At 36.8% G+C, this 20,627-nt stretch overlaps 1 protein-coding gene across 2 annotated transcripts; it reads right to left on the reverse strand.

The window, feature by feature from the left end:
• Positions 1-384: 384 nt before the first annotated feature.
• On the reverse strand, positions 385-14,673 carry LOC115430143 (sortilin). 2 transcript variants are annotated; one of them, XM_030150039.1, is made up of 22 exons: positions 14,524-14,673; positions 14,195-14,406; positions 13,268-13,330; positions 13,000-13,076; positions 12,680-12,776; positions 11,729-11,896; positions 11,499-11,572; positions 11,189-11,235; positions 10,335-10,471; positions 10,069-10,152; positions 9,433-9,493; positions 8,066-8,218; positions 7,853-7,950; positions 6,642-6,741; positions 6,335-6,509; positions 6,023-6,216; positions 4,262-4,454; positions 3,438-3,554; positions 3,216-3,360; positions 1,410-1,516; positions 1,206-1,323; positions 385-1,096 (listed from the first exon to the last, which is right to left on the reverse strand). In XM_030150039.1, the coding sequence occupies exons 1-22, from the start codon at positions 14,651-14,653 to the stop codon at positions 1,082-1,084; spliced, it is 2,565 nt and encodes an 854-aa protein (XP_030005899.1). In that variant the 5' UTR covers positions 14,654-14,673; the 3' UTR covers positions 385-1,081. The 2 variants fall into 2 exon arrangements, with proteins under 2 accessions (XP_030005899.1, XP_030005900.1); XM_030150040.1 differs by lacking the exon at positions 14,524-14,673 and having other exon boundaries at positions 387-1,096; positions 13,268-13,326; positions 14,195-14,300.
• Positions 14,674-20,627: the final 5,954 nt, after the last annotated feature.

Raw genomic sequence — 20,627 nt, forward strand, 5'->3', positions numbered from 1 at the left:
CTGGCACACTTCCAAATGTGACGAGGACGGTTAGAAATACATTTTGACATAATTTCTCGATTTTTTCCCTGTGTAATACATAAATTATGGGCAGCGGAACAAAAAATAAATGTAACAATGGGATTAAATAAATAAATAAATAAAGCCGGTGAACTGAAAGGGAATACACTTTTAAAAATGTTTTTTTAATGTTTATATATATAATTAGAAGTGACTCTTCAAACATGGATTTAGTAAGCTTGTTCCTTCTCTTCAAAGTTTAATGCCACTGCATCAAAATTGTATTTAAAATAGTCTATGAAAGACTCTGCAGTTTTGTACATTTAATTCCTTAGACTGTCCAGATACAACAATACAGACTGCAGTGATCAGAAAGGCAGTCTGATCAGCTCTGATAATAACAGATCAGGTTTACAGATGGCAGCTGCAGTGTTTTAATAAATATTATTAAAGTTACATTTGAGTCTAGTCTCGCTAATATTCATTTGATAAACTGTAATATTTCTTTGGCTTTAAGAATGGTTGAAAATGATGGTACTATGGATTTACATTTTCTTCCTGAGCGTCGCATCTTACCAACAATAAACATTCTTCGTTTACGTCCTTTTACGTCATATAATTTCTCCTTCTCTGTTCGTCTTTCACACAGATGTTACATGTCACAGCGCCTGCTGTTGGACACAAGCTTTGTGGCAAATGTTTATTGGACATTTCAACTTGTATGGCATATTTAATTGAGCAACATATTCAACAGAAAAGGACACAAAATAAGTTTTCAGCACATTTTCAGTATTTTCTGTGTTTTCACATTCAACAGAGGTATAAAAAAGAAAAGAAAAAAACATGGTGCAAAAGAGTCAGATCAAAAATTAGGCAAAGTAAAGCACTAAAATGAAACAAAGCTCAATAAATAAAGTTATTTAATATTTTCATGCTTGTTATTCAAACCCGCAGATTTGTCACAGAGGATCCTCATAGTAATAGACCTACATAAAAGATGAGTCCAACAAAAGAGTCTCTTTTAGCGCAGCATCAAAGGTGGTCTTGAATATTTATTAAATCCATTTAATTGTGTCATGTGTCATTCAATAAGATCCTGTCAAAAGAGACACAAAAACATCACAGTAAAATTACACATCCATATCTAAGAAATGTTATGATCGGCAAAACATACACCTAATACCATATTAAAATATAATACGCACTACATCTGAGTCCTGCTGACAGGCTGTGCCGTTGCTGCTGGTGGCGCTTTCAAGATCAGCTGTCATGCAGTTATCATCGTCCTGAATCTGGAGGTTGGAGAACCGATACACTGGTGTCCTGTAGAGGGTGATGTTAGACAACAACAATCAGCTCAAACTGTGCACAAAAGGTAAACATGCTGCTCAGATGAGTGTGTACTTCACCTGTTTCTATAAACCACTTTCCTGACAGCAAAGATAGCAGAAGTGATGGCAATCAGGACAATGATTCCTGCTCCTCCACACACTAATATCAACACCAGCCTTTCACGCTGAAAAATACATAAAACATTTGTGAGATTATTGACACGGAAACATTTGAAAATATACACAAACTAATAACAATATCCACCAATCAGCCATAACATTAGTGGTGATGATACTGATTAAGGTTCAAGGTTCATGATTACTTTATTTATACCCATGGGTAGATTTGTTTTGCAGACAGCATGATTGCATTTGGCATTACAACAAAACTCACATTGAACCTGTCAGGCAGGTACTGTGATCGAGTGTCAAGATAAAAAGTGCTCAGTGTTCCACCATTCATCAGTATAGCAGCATGGATAAGTAAAAGGATAAATTAATAAATAAGATTAAACAAATAAAGACAAGATGCAATAAAACACAATAAAAACCTCAAATGATTCTTTTCTTACAGTGGTACCATTCACTGGATTGGATATATTAGGCAGCAAGTGAACACTGAGTCCTCAAAGCTGATGTGTTGGAATCAGTGGAATCAATAACCAACATAAGGAACTGAGTGACTTTGAGAAGGTCCATATTGTAACAGTGATAACTGGGTCAGAGCATCTCCACAACTGCAGGTCTTGTTGACTGTTCCTGGTCTGCATTGGTTAGTATCGACCAAACATGGACTAAGGAAGGACATCCCAATCTAATTGATCATCTAAATAAATCTGATCCATGTACGAGGGCGGGGCTGAAAAGTTCATAGCCTGACTAAGAAGGAGTTATTGCACAGGATTGAAACTTGGCATACATTAAATTCAACCTCTCCTGATACTAACTGCATGGTTTCCTTCCAGATAAACCCACATTGGATAAATAATTTAGGACTTTGAAAAGTAGTACCAGAGACATTTCATGAAAATGCTTGCTTTTCACCCCTCCCTCGTTCTCCCTACCCCTCTTGAATTCAGCTTCCCAGTTTTGCACAGTTGATAAAGCTGGAGCATCATCCCCTATAGACACCATGTCAGCATGAGTGTCCTTGGGGGCTAACCCCTTTTTCTGCAGACATTTGATAAGACCACAGTGCCACGGATGGTTCACCAAATGTCTCTGGTTCTACTTTTCAAAGTCCTAAATTATTTATCCAATGTGGGTTTATCTGGAAGGAAACCATGCAGTTAGTACCAGGAGAGGTTGAATTTAATGTATGCCAAGTTTCATTGCTGTGGAATAACTTCTTCTTAGTCAGGCTATGAACTTTTCAGCCCCCCCTCGTAGGTCCACCTCTCTACTTCCAGGACTTCATGGATCTTCTGCTAACGTCTTGGTCCAGATACTACAGTACATGTTCAGAGGTCTGGTGGGGTCTGGGTCTCAGGTCAGAGCTGGTTTTGTGGAAAAAGGGGAACCTACACAATATTAGACAGGTGGTAATAATGTTGGTCTCCCATGGATGCTCGATTGGTTGAGATCCAGTTGTTCTTTAGATACTTTTGGTCAGTATTAACCACTTTACACTGAGAATGATCAATAACATCTGGAGATGCTCTGACCCAGTGATTGGTCCCTCACTATTTCTTCCTGGTCAAAGTTCCTCACATCCATACTCCAGCCCATTTTTCAGTTTCTTACAAAAAGGGCTAAATAGTCTCTTGCTGCCTAATATGTCCCACCCACTGACAGGTGCCATTGTAATGAGATAATCAACATTACCATCGCTTTTCCTGTCAGTGATCATGGTGTTATTAGCTGATCAGTGTAAGTCCAACTCACTGGTGTGTCAAAGTGTGTGACTTGAGATGTATACATGTCTGGTGGACGGGGACTGGTTTTCACACCGCATGGTCTGATGATGGTCTGGACAGATAGTTGTGGGCTGAATCCCCCCTCACATCTGTCACTTGGGACCTTCCGATATCTACAAACAGACAACACATGAGTGTTTTCCCACTTTGTAAGGATGCATTCCTCATTCATTGGAAAAGTGACGGTTACCCTGCTGTCAGTAGCTCATCTTCCTCTCCATTCAGACAGAGCTCCAAGGTTTTGTTGGGGGTACTGGGTTGTCTTACACACTCAGAGGTGTTCACATGTCGGTAGTAACCATAGTCACTGTTTAAAAGAACAGACCAATATATGTATTTATTTATTTGAGAGAAATGAAGATTCAGCAGCTGTGTTTTCATTGACCCTGATAGTCCACTAATAATCAGAATAAGAGCCCATTTAGGTCAAAAATACCATAGAAGAAGAACCACATAAGGAATCTGATCATAAGGAATTTTCAGCTGGAATAAAGGGGTCATGTAAACCTTTGGTAATCTCTTCAACTGGAAAATAGTAGCCTTGTATATTTCATTTCACTCTTCCTGTGACTGCTTGACGCATGTGGGAGTAACATTAGCTCAGATCATACATTTCCAGCAATTAAAACTGGTCTGAGGCTCATATAGCTTTTTGTTGGAGACTTCAAAAGATTTAAGGATTATTGAACACAATAAGAGTTTACAAGTCCCTCTAGGTTATCTTGCTAAAAAGCTGACAAAAATGGTTATCATCATCATCTTCATCTGCTTATTCTTCTGTTCAATTTTAGGCAGAACTGGCAAAATTACTTTGTACATGAAAAAAATACATTCTGATGAAATGCTAGGCGCCTGAACACATCTTATTAGATCAGGGTCTATTTAAACAGTTGGAATCTCTGCAAAATGACTTCAACTGGACTGAATGTTCTGTATTTTGTCTGTAAAACAGATTTGTCATCTAAACAAAGCTGAATTCTTCATATTCTTCCAAGACAAGTTAAAGGCCCTTACCACAGATAGTCTTCCCTGGTGCACAGGCAGGGGCTCTGTCTCTTGCTGACCACATATCCTCGGCCATTTCTGCACACAGACTGTTTCTTTAGCCTTGTGTACGTCTCTTTAACACCCAGGACACAGCCGGCACTCCCTGAACCCTCTCCTTGAGTAGAGTGAGCAAGCCACTGCTCATAGTCCTGACTGTTGCCTGATAAATCAGATGATGACCAAAGAAAATATAAGTCCACTGTAAACCCAAACTTTGTATTTACTAAATGCTTTAATTACAATGTACTTAAAAGATTTCAGTTTTATTACATTACTATAAAATGTTCAGTATATTCTACTAATTTGTAGACATAGTCGAAACTACGAAAAAGTTTAAATTGAATGGAATTAAATCATTAAGTTTTTGTCATGACCACACCTTTTTATCTCCGCATTGCGTTGTGGGAATTGGGCATCTTGCTGAAAATGTGTTCTTTTTCTGTGCAGGGGTTCAGCAGGGTTGTGGTGCTAGTGTTAATTTGGACTTAATGTGTGTATGACAATGTTTATTGGCCTTTTTATGTTTGTTTTTGTATTTTTGTAGAGCTGCACCATGAGTCAGAGCCATTGGCCAAACAATGGCTTTACTGTTCATCTGCTGTTAATCTTTAACAAAACAAGTCTTTACACCTTCCAAAAAGAAAGGTGTATCCTGTGCTAGTAAACTACATTAAGGTAACTTATGCATGACTTCTGTCCATGCAATATTTAAAGGTGAATAATTACACAGAATTGTTTAGATTGTAAAAGATTTTTGTGTTAACCTACTTGGAATTGAGTACAAGGAACTGATGATATTAAGTCTAATGATTATACAAAGCAATTGACATTGCAACAAATTTTAAGTTAAATTAACTTGGCATTTAGTGTGTTGTACTTAAAATTGCAATTCTATTCAAATCAAGCATTTAAGTTTAATACACTCAAGTTTTCATTACTCATTACTTAAATTTTTTTAATACAACAGGTTACCTCAGATTTTTTAAGTAAACTCAACTTATCCGGTCTTACAGTGTGTCAGTAACATCCAACACAAGCAGTATAGATGAGAGTATCACTACAGCTTCCTCTTTGGTTGACCTGTATGCCATATTTCTCATTATAGGAACAAGCTGTTATGCAAATTATTACCCCAATAACAAGTTCTGCTTCTTAAAATTCTTTTACACACCATTTACAGATATATTCCATGATAGACACCTTGACCTTGCTCAAGGGTAAATACACTTTTGGGTCCTTTCTAGACACTGTCTTACCAAATATTGAAGAAAATGTGCTTTGACATCGCAACTATGATTATTACTATAAACACAAAACAATAAATGTCCTTTCACTAACAAAATCTGAAAGATAACTGTGACTGTCACCACACAGCAAAAAAAAGATGTGGGATATTTCTAGAAAGTGGAAGGGGAAACAAAAAGCATGAATAGTTTTGGTCTATTAGATGTATTTTAAGAAAACTTTTCTTATCCTTTTAGAACATATCTGTTGGCAAAACACTAATGAAATCACATGGAAACGAACAAAAAACAGCATAGTACTAAAGTCTCATACAGTTTTAGATCTGTAAGTAGTGGAAAGTCCCAGCTCTGGTTCCAGTGATGGAAATCTGTTCGGCTCCACCTGACTGACGACAAGTGGCGCGCCGCCATAAAACAGCAGTGAACCCTCACAAGATAAGACATGATAGTGACAGACAGGTAACATTATAGCTTCGTAACTCACACTCTCTGGTGATGAGGCTCTGGAAGTCAATGGTGACGGCCACCCACATGGGCTGGCCGTCATCCTCAGGCCTGAAGCCCCACACACTGACACTCATGGCTTTGGTGCCTGGTTCAGATGCTAGACCTGCAAAGAAGAAGGCCTGCTCGGTGAAGTTATACGACTTCCAGCACTGGCCTTCATCTGTAGAGAACCTGGTGATGAGAAATGAAAGAACACATACTACTGTATTTAGGAAGTGTTTAAAGTACAAACAAATATGTCATTCTACTTTCTAACTTATTCTGTTTCATTTTAGTATATGCTCCATACTTGATAGTCTTGACTTGGCCTTCATGCTGGGCCTCCACTGCTACAATGAGACCCCCAGAATCTAATATACTGTAGTGGTGAGGGCCCCTCAGTGTCCCCCTCCAGTTATAACCCCCATCTGAGGAAACATACACATCTGGGCGTTGCGATGATGACAGAGAATCACCCACAGTGCCTGTTTGTAAAAAATTCAGAAATGAAATCAATTAATAAAAAATGTCTCATGTAAAGGAATTCATAGAATAAACCTTACAGTGAATACATTGTATTAATGGTTTTGTATTTAAAAAGACTGTGAGTTAATTACCATGGGCAATAACCAGACCAATAGCAGTGGGTTCAGTCAAAGCAAGCATAGGAACAATGCGGTTGTTGCGACTGTGTTCTCCATGAATGTGAAGATTGCACTGACAAAACACACACACACACACAGACACACATCATAAGGACAAGTAGTGGAAGAAGTATGCAGATCTTTTACTTTAATAAAAACGATAATAACAAAATGTAAAATACTTGACCAAGCATAAACATTCTACCTTATAACCCTCGAGAATAAGTATAAAACTCCTGTATTATTAACAAAATGTACTTTAATTATGGAAAATAAAAGTAATGAATGTGTGTAAAATGGTCCCTGTAAGTGTTCTATTACTATATGATGTTTTTGGAATCATATTATGGCTTCATTTATGTCTATGTTGTACTTTACTGATTTGGTTTAAGGATGAGCTCATTTTACTTTATGTGTCATTGAGTAGTTTAATCTGCGCCACAGTAAGGCCTCTCCTGTAAGATCATCATATGTTTTTAGCATCACTGTCCTGTGAGAACCACATACTGTATCTGGGTCAAAACACAGTAATGTCCCGTCAGAGAGCGAACTTTAATTGATTGCCATTCCAACATTTATTTCAATATAAAGTAGCTCCTTGTTTGGGATAATTCTTTATGGTCCAACTAAAGCAAAATGAATAAAAAGTAAAAATTTGGGTCATTTAGCAACACTAATCTATCAAATTGTCTCTAAAATATCCCGTCAGAGAGATTTTGAATACCGTGTTTTGACCCATCTGCAAAAAATCAACTTCTCATTAGCTTAGCTTTTCACATTTGCAACGGTGTATTTTCTAAAGAGAATATTTTTTTTAGGGGGGGATACTTCATGGAATCTGCCCATAAGTAAACATAAGTGAATACTTTCATATTTTTATTTATCATGATTCACAGAAAGTGCATCAGACATTGTAATCTGAGAAGTAACTAAACCTGTTGCACAAATGCAGTGGAATACAATGTACATCTGTCAGATCTGTCGGATGTAATGGAGTACAAGTATAAACCTGCATAAAATGGATATAGTCAAGAAAAATACAAGTGCCTACATGTTCTTAAGTGTAGTACCTAAGTAAGAGTATCAAGTAATATCCTACCACAGAGGGAAGTGAAATGATTAAAAAAAAAGTCAAAGTAAAGACATGCAACTAACTAAACTAACCTAACTAACTTTAAACATACATTCTTAACTTGTTCTCCACAGTCCACATTTTCAGGCTTTTTAAGTTGTCTCCACATCCCTCCTCTGTTAAAGGAAATGACAGATCGTATACGTCCATCTGAAACAGAACACATTATTAGGGTCAATACTACAGTGGTAGATGAAGATGACTGTGTTAACACATGGCAGGATGAGAAGTTCACTCTGTGCACAGCCCACTCAGGAAACTCTACCCTCATCTAGTTTGTTTGTTAGGTAGACTCCTCTCAGTGAAGTTATATTGGTGAAATCACTTTTCCTCTGCCCATCAAATAGGTGACGTTCTAGTGATTTGGAGAATAAGATACCACGGTCATCTGACGTGTACATAGTTCCAAAGAAGGTGTCTGTGGAAAAAAAGGCAGAAGAAGAACAATAAGACAGAAAAAAATCCTTAATGTCAACATCAAATTTATTTATATGATATTTAACGTGAAAATAAGTGTAATATCTTCTTTTTCAGCTGACAGTTCAGATGTGTAGTCGCCTATACTGTTGTTTTGGTGTTGGTAATTTGCCATATCAATACATCATTTCAGATAAATCCCATCATCTGATGGTACAAAGATAATTCACAGAGTGTCTTGTTTCTGAAAGTGTGCTCTCCTTCCCATCATTGTACCACATTCACTGGGGATAACTGAACTAAACCACTACACTGACACGCTGTAAAGTGATATGTAGAGATACTGCTAACTGATAATGCTTACTGTAGATATGTGTCACAAATCCAATACAGTGATGATTTATTGGTATCAAAGCCGATGTACATTTTAAACCATCAGTACCATGGAACTGGTGATGACAGATTTACAGAGACCTTTAAACATCAGCATGACAGATGCAAGTTATCATCTGTTGTACTGTACGTAAACTGTGTCAAGCTAACACGTGTCAAGATGAAGCAATGAAGGACAAGCTTTGCTGAGGAAGGTGATGGGCAAGGGTTTAGTATTGAGTGTGCTTGTGTGAGTGTGTGCTTTGGTTACACCCTGATCCCAAGATATGTTTGTCAGCTTTTGCAGAGTAACCTAAATCTGCCTCCCTCCAGCCAACAAAAGATAAAGCCCCTCTACCCCATATCACCCTTATTTATCTCTGTAGGACAAAAGTCCCATCACTTAAAGTATGCAGGAATAACTGGAGCACCGGCCGGAGTAAAACCATAATAATAAAGTAAGAGGGAACTTGTATGTGTAAAAATGACATAAAAAGGTGGTGGGAGGAGGGAGACGAGAGAGGGAAAGAAAGGAACAAAGACCTGGCATGCACAAGAGCTATAAACACACACTAAGTATGATGGAATGATTTGTCAGCAACACCAAGAACTTGTGAAACCAGTCTGGTCTTTACTGTTAAGCTTTTCCATTGCAACAAAAGGGGCTGATAGAGCTATAAATTCTGAGATGTTGTGTCCACAACATGGGGATATTTTTGAATATGTGTCATGTGTGTTCTTTTGTTTGTTTGTTTTTTGTCTGAGGTGTGTGCTTGTGTATGTCTTCTCAACTGAAAATATGTATAAAGCGAGATTAACTGTGCCTGTGTGTTTGTGTGTTACCTCCAGGATTGTCTACGTGCATAAAGAGCATATCATCATCTCCATCCAGTATTGAGTAGAACTGTGAAGACACACACAAACATGTGTGGATTAAGGGAGACAGTGCACATGGGGGTAAGAAAATCTGGATCTGCAATAAAAGAATTTGTGATGACCAGCTTTTTTTTGCCATAAACCTAGTCTAATCGCCGTGAGAGAGAGTGTGCACGTTTGTGTTGTCAGCAAGAAGTCATGGGCAGGTGTATGTGGGTGTTTCACCACAGCAGATGTGTGTTCACCTCATGTTGAAAAAGGAAATGTTGCCATTAATGATATTGCTTAAAGTGACTTTGTAATGTCCACATCATAGCATTGTTTTTAACACCAGTGCTCAGCCAGGACACAAGTCTGATTTCAACACTCACACATGTGACCACTTTAAAAATGAAACATTTTTATGTACAAAAAATAAAAGTATTGTCAGCTTTTTGTATTTCATCACCAAAAAGTCCAGAGACTTAGTCCTCTATGTATCACATGAGGATTTGTGTATTTAATTAACACAAACTGGTCTTAGAGGACAAAACTGTCCTATTTCTACCACCTAAGGAGGTGTACACATTTCATTAATATTTTTGTTTTGTTTCTCTTTCTCACCTGCTCAGTGGATGCAGATGGAAGCAGTGCACGGCTGAAAGTGTCTCCTTGGTCTGATGAGAAATACATGACACGAGGAGATCTCTACAAGCAAATGATGAAATGTTACTTCCGAATTTAAGAACATAACCAGGAGCACTTTGTTTTCATTTTGATGAATTAGTGTAACATCACTACAACACAGAAGTATGCAACAGTATAACTGCACAATTACTTTTGTGTGTGTGTGTGTGTTTTGTTACTGGAACTCTCTTCATGCATCTTACCGAATCCTCCATCACAGAAAAGAAGAGAAAGGCTCCTATGTAGCCGAAACTGTAGACGTCTTCATGGATGGTGGTGAAGGTCTTCCCCAGATCCTGTGTTCTCTTCAGCTGTAAATCTCCCCTCTCATCTGCCTCAACTATTGTAACAAGAAGCAGGCACTTGGATATCATTCCTCACATTCCTTTAGTTTTTTTCTTTTTTTACTGCATCTACTCTTTATTGTGGCATATTAAGTGTACTGTTTACACATTTTATTGCATTTTATTGGGTAATTAAGATATGTGTTAAACTGCAAAACAATGCAGCCATGTATTTTTTTTTTTTTTTATCCCCCAGTCAACTTCTGGCCAAAAGGGGTATTATAATCATTTTGTCGTCTGTCTGTCCATTCAGCAACATAATTGCATTATCTGAACAACACATTGAGATATCTGCACCACATTTATACTGTGGATGCATCTTGGCATGGAGTAGACGCCTATTGAAAATAGGTGGCCTTGACCAACTTTTTCAAGGTGAAATGGCCTTGTGCTTTGCGCATTTATAATATCTGAATATTTTCAAATATAAATATGTATGTAATAAGTTTTATACAAGGACAATCTAATCTAAATTATAGGGCAGTAACTTTCAACAGAATCTTACACTATATTTGGCCGAGGGGGATTAAAAGTGTGCAGCACATTATGCTTTTTTTTTTTTTTTTAGCTCAAAGGTCACAGATGACAACTTTACACAAAGCTTACCAAAAACATAAAGTTCATACACAAACCCTGTTTGTGGCTTGTGTTTGTGCTTGTTTATAATTTTTAGTAAACTTTGATTGCTCTTTGCATGTCTTTCAGCTTCTCACCTGCATCTACTTTACTGCAACTGAAGAACAAATTAATGCCAGCCCCCCTAATGGAAAGAAAAAGTAAAAAAAAAAAAAAATCACAAAGACAAAGTATTTCACAAGAGTATCTAGAAATGCTGCTTTTAAACATGATCTTTTGTTCTTCACAACACTATGTATTATTAACATAAATCATATTAATTCAGTTTAATTCTGCTACTGTGGTACAATGTATTTGCACTTCCTGCCTCATGACTGTTCTTATAACACGTGCTTGCCTTTAGGCACAAGTGGATTTTGTGTGTGCTTGTTTCATATTTATTCTCACCAAGAGAAAGTATGCACTCCATCATGAACTTTTGTCCATCTGGCACCAAAGTCCAGAGAGAGCCAAAGAGCGCCCTGAAGTCAGGAAGGAACAGAGGAATGTTTACTTTTACTTTGAGGTGTGTACACGATGACAAAAGAAAAATCAAACCAGGGTGGCACTTAAAAATGAGAAAAAAGATGAAGAAAATGGGAAGAGAAAAACAAGAAATGGCCAGTTGTACTGCTTACATCAATGCTGAGGGCCGCGAGGTAGTCAGGGTTGAGGAAGTGGTACGTGATTGGCTGAGCCAGGTGGAAGGGCAGCAGGATGAACTTAAAGGTCGCTCCGGCATCTGTAGACGTGAAGATGATCCCCCCAGGGTTGTCCAAAACGGGTATGTCCGCTGTCAGTATTACCTGTTAATTAATCACAATAGAGTGGACACCGAATGAGTAAAGGCTGTAATAGATTACAACAAGCAGATCAATGGGAGGAAAATATTAAAGTCACAATGTTTACTGTTGAACTTAAAAAGTAAATACTGCTTTTTTTATTTTCCAATTCTGCAGTGTAAAGAATCTTAAACATACAAATCACACAGAGATAATATGCGGCATACAAAATAAAAAATATAACATTTCATAATCATTCTGAAATTATATTTAAAAAAAAAAAAAAAAAAAAAAAAATATATATATATATATATATATATATATATATATATATATATATATATATATATATATATATATATATATATGTATATATATGTATATATATATAGGAAAAATTGCAAGAAAGAGGTTCTCAATATTGAAACAAAAATATCCTCAATTCTTAGATTCTAACTCCATCTTATTTTGTTAAGGATGTTGTCCCTTGCATTTGTGTGTCTCTATGTTAAGATATTTTTGTCAGTGTATTCTGACAAATACCTCAGCCACAATACTGTGAGAACAACAGCAAAGTGGCTCAACACTGAGGATGTAAAAGCAGGCATCAAAGCAGTATGTAAGATATCTTCATACTGTTTATGAGGCCACACATTAGCATCTTGTCCGTCTTGTCTCATCTTCCCTATGCAGAAGCAGTTCCTCTACCCAAGACTCAACAGCTCTTCATTGCACAGACTCATACAAAAGAAAGCATGGTGTCACATCTCATCAGGGGATGCAACATAAAAGCCACTGTTAACTTACAGAGCTTCCTGGTCCAACACTGACTCCAAACTCCTCTCGTATGAAGGTGTGGTTGATCCGTTGGGAAATGTCATGAAAGGATTTTCCATAATCCGTACTAAAGATAAATATGACTGAATTAGTTTTATGCCAGGTAATTTCTGTGTGTGTGTGTGTGTGTGTGTGTGTGTGTGTGTGTGTATACAGTATGTAATTTAGTGACTTATTCTGAACATGTAATGAAATTTAACGTATATGTGAACAAGCAAAACATAAATAATAATACAAAAAACAACAATCAAGACAATCTTAGACAGAAGAACAGCACAATAATAATTTACCTTCTATAAAGTCGTGAGGACCCTCCCTCCATGAATGAATTAATGGGAGCATTAATTGTTGACAGCACCAGGACTACCTAAGAAATGTAAAGATGTATTCATGTAAATTATGCACATACTGTAAAATAAAAATACTTGATAATGATTTTTGTCTCAAACAAGACACTATAGAAACTGTGAGGCTATGTTTCACTGTAGAAAAATGCAATTTTCTGTGTCTGTTTCTTTTTTTTTTTTTTTTTTTCGACAGTGGTACAATAATACTTACCCCTGTGCCATCACCCACCCACGTGAGAATTACATAGGATCCATCATCACCATTAAATCCTGTCTGGAAGAGGACAGAACAGACAGAAACACCTTTTCTTAGATTCAGATTCAGATTCAGACTCAGATTTATTAATTGTCATTCAATAAAAAACATCCCAGATGCTGTTAAAGAACGAAATATCAAAATGCACAGCACGAAATAAAAACACAGAAAAAGAATCCTAAAAACACCAACTAAAAACAACCCATATATATGATAAAATATTAAAAACTGCACTAAAATAAATAAATAAATAGTTACTAAAAATAAAAAAAAAGAAATATTGCATGATGGAGGGGTCACTATTACACCTATTATTGCACATTCCATTATTTCACTTCACCCCCTCAACTTTTGTTTAGCAGTTTTATTGCTGTTGGATAAAAACTTTTTAAAAATCTGGCAGTTTTGTAACTCAGGCTCTGAAAACGTTTCCCTGAGGGCAGGAGGGAAAACAGTTTGTTGAAGGGGTGGGAGGTGTCTCTGACAATCCCCCTCACTCTGTTGTGTTTATATCTACACTTGCTGAATGAATTTAATTGATGATCCATATGTTTTAAAAGTGGTAAATTGGCTGATGTTCAATTCTATCATTACTTTGTACAAATGCCTCCAGTGATTTTTTTTAGAGTCATTACTGTTAAACAACATAATTATACAACATAATGTTACATCTCTATCAAAGTCTATATTTCCAAGAGACATCAGAGATCCCAAGAATAGTTAGTGTGATCAGATCCCAACTTTATCTTCAATAAGAATATGGCTTCAAGTCTTCTAAGTTTGTTTGCACACCACTGACTCAAGACTTGAAGGAAACTGAATGGCTTGTTTGACTGCCCATGCTCATATTCAGTAATGTCACAGAGTTTAAACACACCTCACCTCATGTGTATTGTCATCCAGAACCTTGTGCTCGGCTGAGGTGAGGGGGAGCCTGCAGGAGGTGAAGGGAGGACCGTGAGAAGCCTTGGAGGTGCCGCCGGTGCTGCTGTCCCTTCTGGGGCGTGTGCGCACTTGGCCCTGGCTCTCATCCTGCTGAGTCCGATGGAAAGTCACGGTCCTCCGGTGATTTGTGCCACCCCTGCCCACACCATCTGCACCCAGAAAGACAAAGGATAACCCAACGAGGACCACAAGTCTCCAGATCATATCCAAAGTGAAAGCAGTTGGACCCCACTTGAACCAGGAGTACCTGTGACCGTGATGCTTACCGATACTGACTCTGTAATTAGCGCGGCGCCGTAAAGCCCGTGGAGGTGGGAAGTGCTCCAACGGGTCATTAACATAAAAAGTGCTGTGCGAAGTGGTGCGTCCTCGGCCAACAGGTGTCTCTGCCCGCATCCAGGTGACCTGACCTGCTGGGAGATTTACAATTCCTCATGGAAATTCACCTTTGGGTACGTGCAACCAGTTAAGAGATGAAAATGTGAGATTCTGTGACGTGTGGTTATGTGCGTCTTTGCGCGCAGTTCTTTTATCCATGTCTAGTATTTATTGGGTTTTCTTATTTGATTAATGCTGTTTTTGTTATACCGTAATCCACTGACTATACATGCGAATGATGCGATACTTAACGAAAAACATGTAATTGACTGATTTTATCCGTGATGTGTTTAAGTCCTGATAATAGTTTTGACATGGCAGAGCTTGACGCGTAAAAACCAGAAATGGCACAGAAGCCCTGAAGGCTTGTGAAAGTAAAAGGAGACGTCAATGAAGGATTAAATTTTTCGTTTTTATGGCTTTATTTGTTGTGGAAACAAATGAACGCAGGAGGACGACATTTCCCTTTTAAGTGGCATATTTTACGCACCGGAATGTGTTGTAATTTTTCCTGGGGTGCCTAATTTTCTGAGTTCATTATATGGATAGTGGCTCTTCTAGATACTTATTCGAAATTATTGAATTGACAAAATAAAAACAAGCAATACACTGACTGAAAGTGACTTAACCCATAAAGACCCAGTGCTACTTTGGTGGCAGTTCCCAAATGATTATTTCCTCTATATTTAACCTTTCTAAAGTGATTTATTATCATTTATTGCAATATTATCTTCTTTATTTTGCATTTTTAAGTGAAAATCAGGTATGTTCTTGCATTTGATTTACTGATCATATGGATGTTCATAAAAGCTCAGGTTAAAGTTGAGGGTTATCATATCAGAAACAGAGAAAAAGTAAGAAAAAGGGACTTTTTTCAGCAAAGATATTAACCCTTTCATGCATACTGGTCACTACAGTGGACAGCTATTCTACTTTTGTTAAGTTCTTGGGTTTTGTTGTTTTAGTTTCATATCATCCAACACAGTGGACACTTCACTGTAAGCCCGGATAAGTAGAGTTTACTCAAAAAATTTGAGGCAAGTGATTGAACTTAAATGATTTGAGAAATGATCGACTAATCAGTTGGTTTAAGTAGGTCAACTTTAATGCTAAAAGTACTGAACTTAAACTATTAAGTAGAAAACACTAAAAGACAAGTTATTTGTGCTTTAAATCTATTGTAAAATCAACCCCACGATCCAACCATTCAACTCAGCATTTTAGGTTACACTGACTAATTTTCTCAATTGCAGCCAGATTAATCTATCATTGATTAAACAACTTATTTATTAAGTTAACCATACTCAAAATCCCATTCCTGACTAAAATAGCTATTAAGTAACTGTAACTAATATATTGTAGCACAAATGGTAGTTATATCTGAGTCATTTATCAGTACAAGACATACTCTCAATCTGATATGAAGATTTTCATTAACCTCTGTTAGTTTTAAAACAGGAAACCTATTGTTTGGCCTATGGCTCTGACTCATGGTGCAGGTCTACAAAAATACAAAAACAAACACAAAAAGGCCAATAAACACTGCCATACACACATTAAATCCAAATTAACACTAACACCACAACCCTGCTGAACCCCTGCACATAAAAATAACACATTTTCAACAACATGCCCAATACCCACAATGCAATGTGAAGATAAAAAGGTGTTGTCATGACTAAAACTTAGTGATTTAATTCCATTCAACTTAAACTTTTTCGTACTTTCAACTATGTCTACAAATTAGTAGAATATACTTAACATTTTATAGTAACATCATAAAACTTAAATCATTTAAGTGCATTGTAATTAAAGCATTTTAGTAAATACAAATTCCGGGCTTACAGTGTTGAACTGCAATTCACACCATTACTATAATTTTGCTGTTCTTGATAAACCTGATCTGCAGTAATATGTTTTAGTGTAAATCAATTGTTAATTGTTATAAGACTATTAATAAAAGTTGTCTTAATCAAAAAGTTGTTTTTTGTTTTTTTTTTGCATATCATCTCCTTGAAGTGAGTAATAACAAGTATTAGAATATGTTAAAATGTGAGAAAATATCAGCTACATGAAAAATGTTATTATTTCATAGTTTTCACACAGTATATCACTTTCTGATGGTGAGTTTTAAATACATGTTTCTATGCTTCAAAAATTAAACACATGGTGTTCAGCTGAGTGGACATTTTTGTAACTCCATGAAAAATAAGTTCATGAAACAAAACAAAAAAAATTCAATCGTATCTTTTTTTCATGTCTAAAGACGAATAAAAACAGTAAAAAAAAAAAAAAAATCTAGACTAAGGATCTCATAACTCATGCATGAAGGGGTTAATAACTGAATGTAAAACCCAGTGTCTCCATCCACTGTCACTGATCCAACTCCATGGGTTCTACTGGTGAATCAATGTTGTAGAAGATGACGGTGTTTCCACGTTCACTACAGAGCCTCTGAACGTCCAAATGGGTCATATCTGATGACCATGAAAAGATGATAAACTGCATTTTACACCAATTATTTACATGTATTGATAGAATTAGTTGATCAATAGGTATTAAACAGTTTACATTAGTAATTGGTGGATGTTTGAGTCTTTATGAGTTAAAAAGTGTCGACTTCTTCTATTTGACTACAGCTTGGCAGCAGGTGTCATTCTTTTTACAGAGCAGAACTTTGTAGTGGAAGATTTTCATTTTGCTATTAATTGGTTACTTTTACTTTTTAAGAGATGTATAGTTTTGAATGAAAACCACTTTTCTTTCTGTTACATTAACAGCTCTTGGTGAATTTGTAAATGAAGAGCATAGTATCAATAGTATCAAAACATGCCCTTGTACCCTCCTCCCATGCCCCCTGGAAGACCTCTTGCATGCATCATTTTCCAAATCTGCCACTGTATCCACATCTTTCGCTTTATGACTTTGTAGCCTGAGAGGTCACAGCTTTTCCTCCAAATTGTAATCTTATCCAGATGTAATCCAAGTTTATACTTCTTCCTATTCCTTTTCGACTCTGTAGAATCCAGACTTGTATGTGCTTGAAGAAAGATTCTGTTCATTTAAATGTTATTTTGTTTTTTCTTAATTTGCTTCATTTTGTTCCATTTTGTTTATTTGCATGTTCGAAATAAATGAATAAAATAAATAAATAAACTAAGACGAAAGTATATTTACAGTCACATTGCATTCAAAGAAAAAGAAACCACACACTTATTGGAAAAAGATTAAATCAGCCAGACAGAAAGCTCTTTTTTTTTTTTTAGGTAGTTCAAAGTGGCACATATAATAGCCCATAATGACTCACCTCTCATGACTTGTCTCGTGTTGCTCTCTCTTTCACTAATGAAAAAGCTCTAAAGCAACCGTCCAGTAGTTTTCCACTTTCTTGTTTGCCAGTTCTTTGGATGACATAGAAATTGTTAGTGGGATTTCCAAGAACATACAATATCTCACTGTACCCATAATGCACCACTCAATTCAATGTGTCAGAGGCCTGTGTTGTCTGTATAAAATATTTTAAGAGTGTTGTGATAGTTTGGGTTTCCCTCATCAGCTACATTCTTTTGTTGTTTTACTTTCAGGATTATGCTTTGTTTGTGCATATTGAAATAGCACAATCAAACTAATAAGGCAAAGAGACTTCAGAAAACTGGACATTTGCATTTCTTTTGGCAAATCTGTCACACTACTGCAGTGTTTTTCAACCTTGGGGTCAGGATCCCACGTGGGGTTGCCTGAAATTTCCAGTAATTGATAAAAAAAAAAAAAAAAAAACCCAACTTACTAATAAAAAATATATGTTGAGTTGACAGCGACAATCACAATCCACAAAAGACATGACAAACTGTGAAGCTGAAACTGAAGCACTGTGGTACTGTTTATCTTTCAAATGTGCACTGTGGTCAGTTTCAGATGCCCTAGCTCTTTCATAATTCATAGTTTGAGTTATTGTTTGTTCAGTATTAATTGTCAGCCTTGTAAATCCAAGCTGGACTGACTGTACATATCCTGACCATGGAAAATAAAATTCTCATTTTGTGCAGTAATCTACACCTGGCTTTTCTGCCTCTGTCCATATTAATATACATTATATAGACTAAATTTCGTCTAAAATTAACGTTTATTTGCAACATAGCAAACTATTACATGATCAAAAACAAATTAATTTTTGCAAAAAAATGTCTCCGTTTTGAATGTCTGGGGTTGCCAGGAATTTGTGATGTTAAAATGGTGTCACAAGCCAAAAAAGCATGGGAACCACTGCCCTACTGGTAACTGTTTATTTCTTTGTTAATTCATCAGGTCTCTAGGGACTGACTGGATGTACAGAGCCAATCTTCTGCAAGCAGCTGTGAGAACAGGAAATTTCCACAAAGTTTGTCTTGTCCATTACAGAGTTCAGGCTGTGAACCATTGCTTGTGTGGGCCTGTAAATCTTACATGTCAATAAGGTCTTAACAAGTAGACATAAACCTGTATGACCTGATCTGACTTGCAGATAATCCACACTCGCTTTTTGTTATAGTTTAATGTTTGGACTGAAAAGACTCCATGCAAGTGTGGGTCAAATCTTTAAGAACACATTAGAAGTATTTTCTCCGATAATGTTTTTTTTTTTTTTTTTTAAATCCACTTCATTCAAGGTCACATAAAATGGTGAGTATGCACAGCTCTGGCCATTAATCTGCTTATGCAATCATTTGCAAGAAACAGTTTCTAGGGACTTTCCTATTTCACAAGAGGCTGCAATGTAGTTATTTTTAAAAGTTTATTAATCATTAAAAATATACATCACAACCACAAAAAAACAACCGTCTTCCTCTGGTTTAGTGCAAATCATTATCAGTAGTGCTGTTCCATTTGCCAGTGATCAATAGTTGTTGTAATGCAGACTCTTTTAAACAGAGGCACAGGTATGCACAATGAAAATATACTCCTATGGACGGTGAATTCATTTCAACAAACTGCCAAGCATGAGCACATCCAACAAAACACTGCAATAATGCAGATAGTATTAAGATTATCTACAACATAATCTCCAATATTTATGGGTTTCAGTTTCACTTGAACCACTTAAATGTGACCTGGTCCCATAGTCAGCCTCAGCACTGCTGAACCAACCAAAGATGTCCATCCAGTGGTCATTTTTTTCCTAAATCCTTACAAAATTGTCTTCTGTACAGTTCCTTATGAGCCAATGTGTTTGGTTTTCACAGATGGTCCTCTTTGATGGTTGCCTGAGGAGAACTGTCCCTGTGTCTGGTGGTCCAGCTCCAAAATGTACCGGTGGTCTTGGACGTACATGAGGCCACCGAAGGAGTCTACCATTCCATAAAGGACAGCAAGGACAGTCAGTGCAGTCCCGATGAAGTACAGCTTCAGAACAGCTGCCACCATGGCTCCAGTGGGAAAGAACAGACTGCAGAAAGATGAGAAATCTCAGTCAAACATTGGTTTGATATTGGGAGTTTGTTATGGTGAACCTTCAGAGATTATATTAAACACATAGATATTCTGTAAACAGCATCATAGAACAAATAGTTCAGTAGTTTAGACATGGACAGACATAGTTGATGCTTAAGCTACATTTCTTTGTACCATTTACAATAACATATGCAGTTAACTACATTATTGTGATTTACTTTATTGGGGGAAAACCTGACTTCACAGACTACACCAGCAGGAGAGCAAAGTGGCTGCTGTGATCTATTATGAGAAAATAAAGAGCAGCCCCTAAAAGAAGTTTATTCAACTTTAAAAGGGTGTTTATTTAAGTTTAAGGAAGTTCAACAATGTTAAGATGGGATTCATTCTGCCTTACATTTCCTGTTTCTGAAACACTAGAACCATCGAAGCCATCACACAGCCACTAAAACTACTCCTACTGTTATCTCGGTCCTTCTATGATTCTGTGGGGTCCACCAAACTAAAACCAGGACCTGGACTTAAAATAAAAGATCCACGCTGATCAGGGACTGTGAGGAAGGGC

Source organism: Sphaeramia orbicularis, chromosome 12 (genome assembly GCF_902148855.1).
Source record: "Sphaeramia orbicularis chromosome 12, fSphaOr1.1, whole genome shotgun sequence".
Lineage (NCBI taxonomy): Eukaryota > Metazoa > Chordata > Actinopteri > Kurtiformes > Apogonidae > Sphaeramia > Sphaeramia orbicularis.

Excerpts from the sequence above, each read along its gene's own strand:
- LOC115430143 (XM_030150039.1), bottom strand. The coding sequence starts at position 14,653 with ATGCGGGCAGAGACACCTGTTGGCCGAGGACGCACCACTTCGCACAGC. Across the intron at positions 11,897-12,679 it reads GTGTTGGACCAGGAAGCTCT|GTAATACTGACAGCGGACAT; the intron begins GTAAGTTAACAG and ends ATTAATTAACAG. Across the intron at positions 3,555-4,261 it reads ACCAGGGAAGACTATCTGTG|TGACTATGGTTACTACCGAC; the intron begins GTAAGGGCCTTT and ends TCTTTTAAACAG.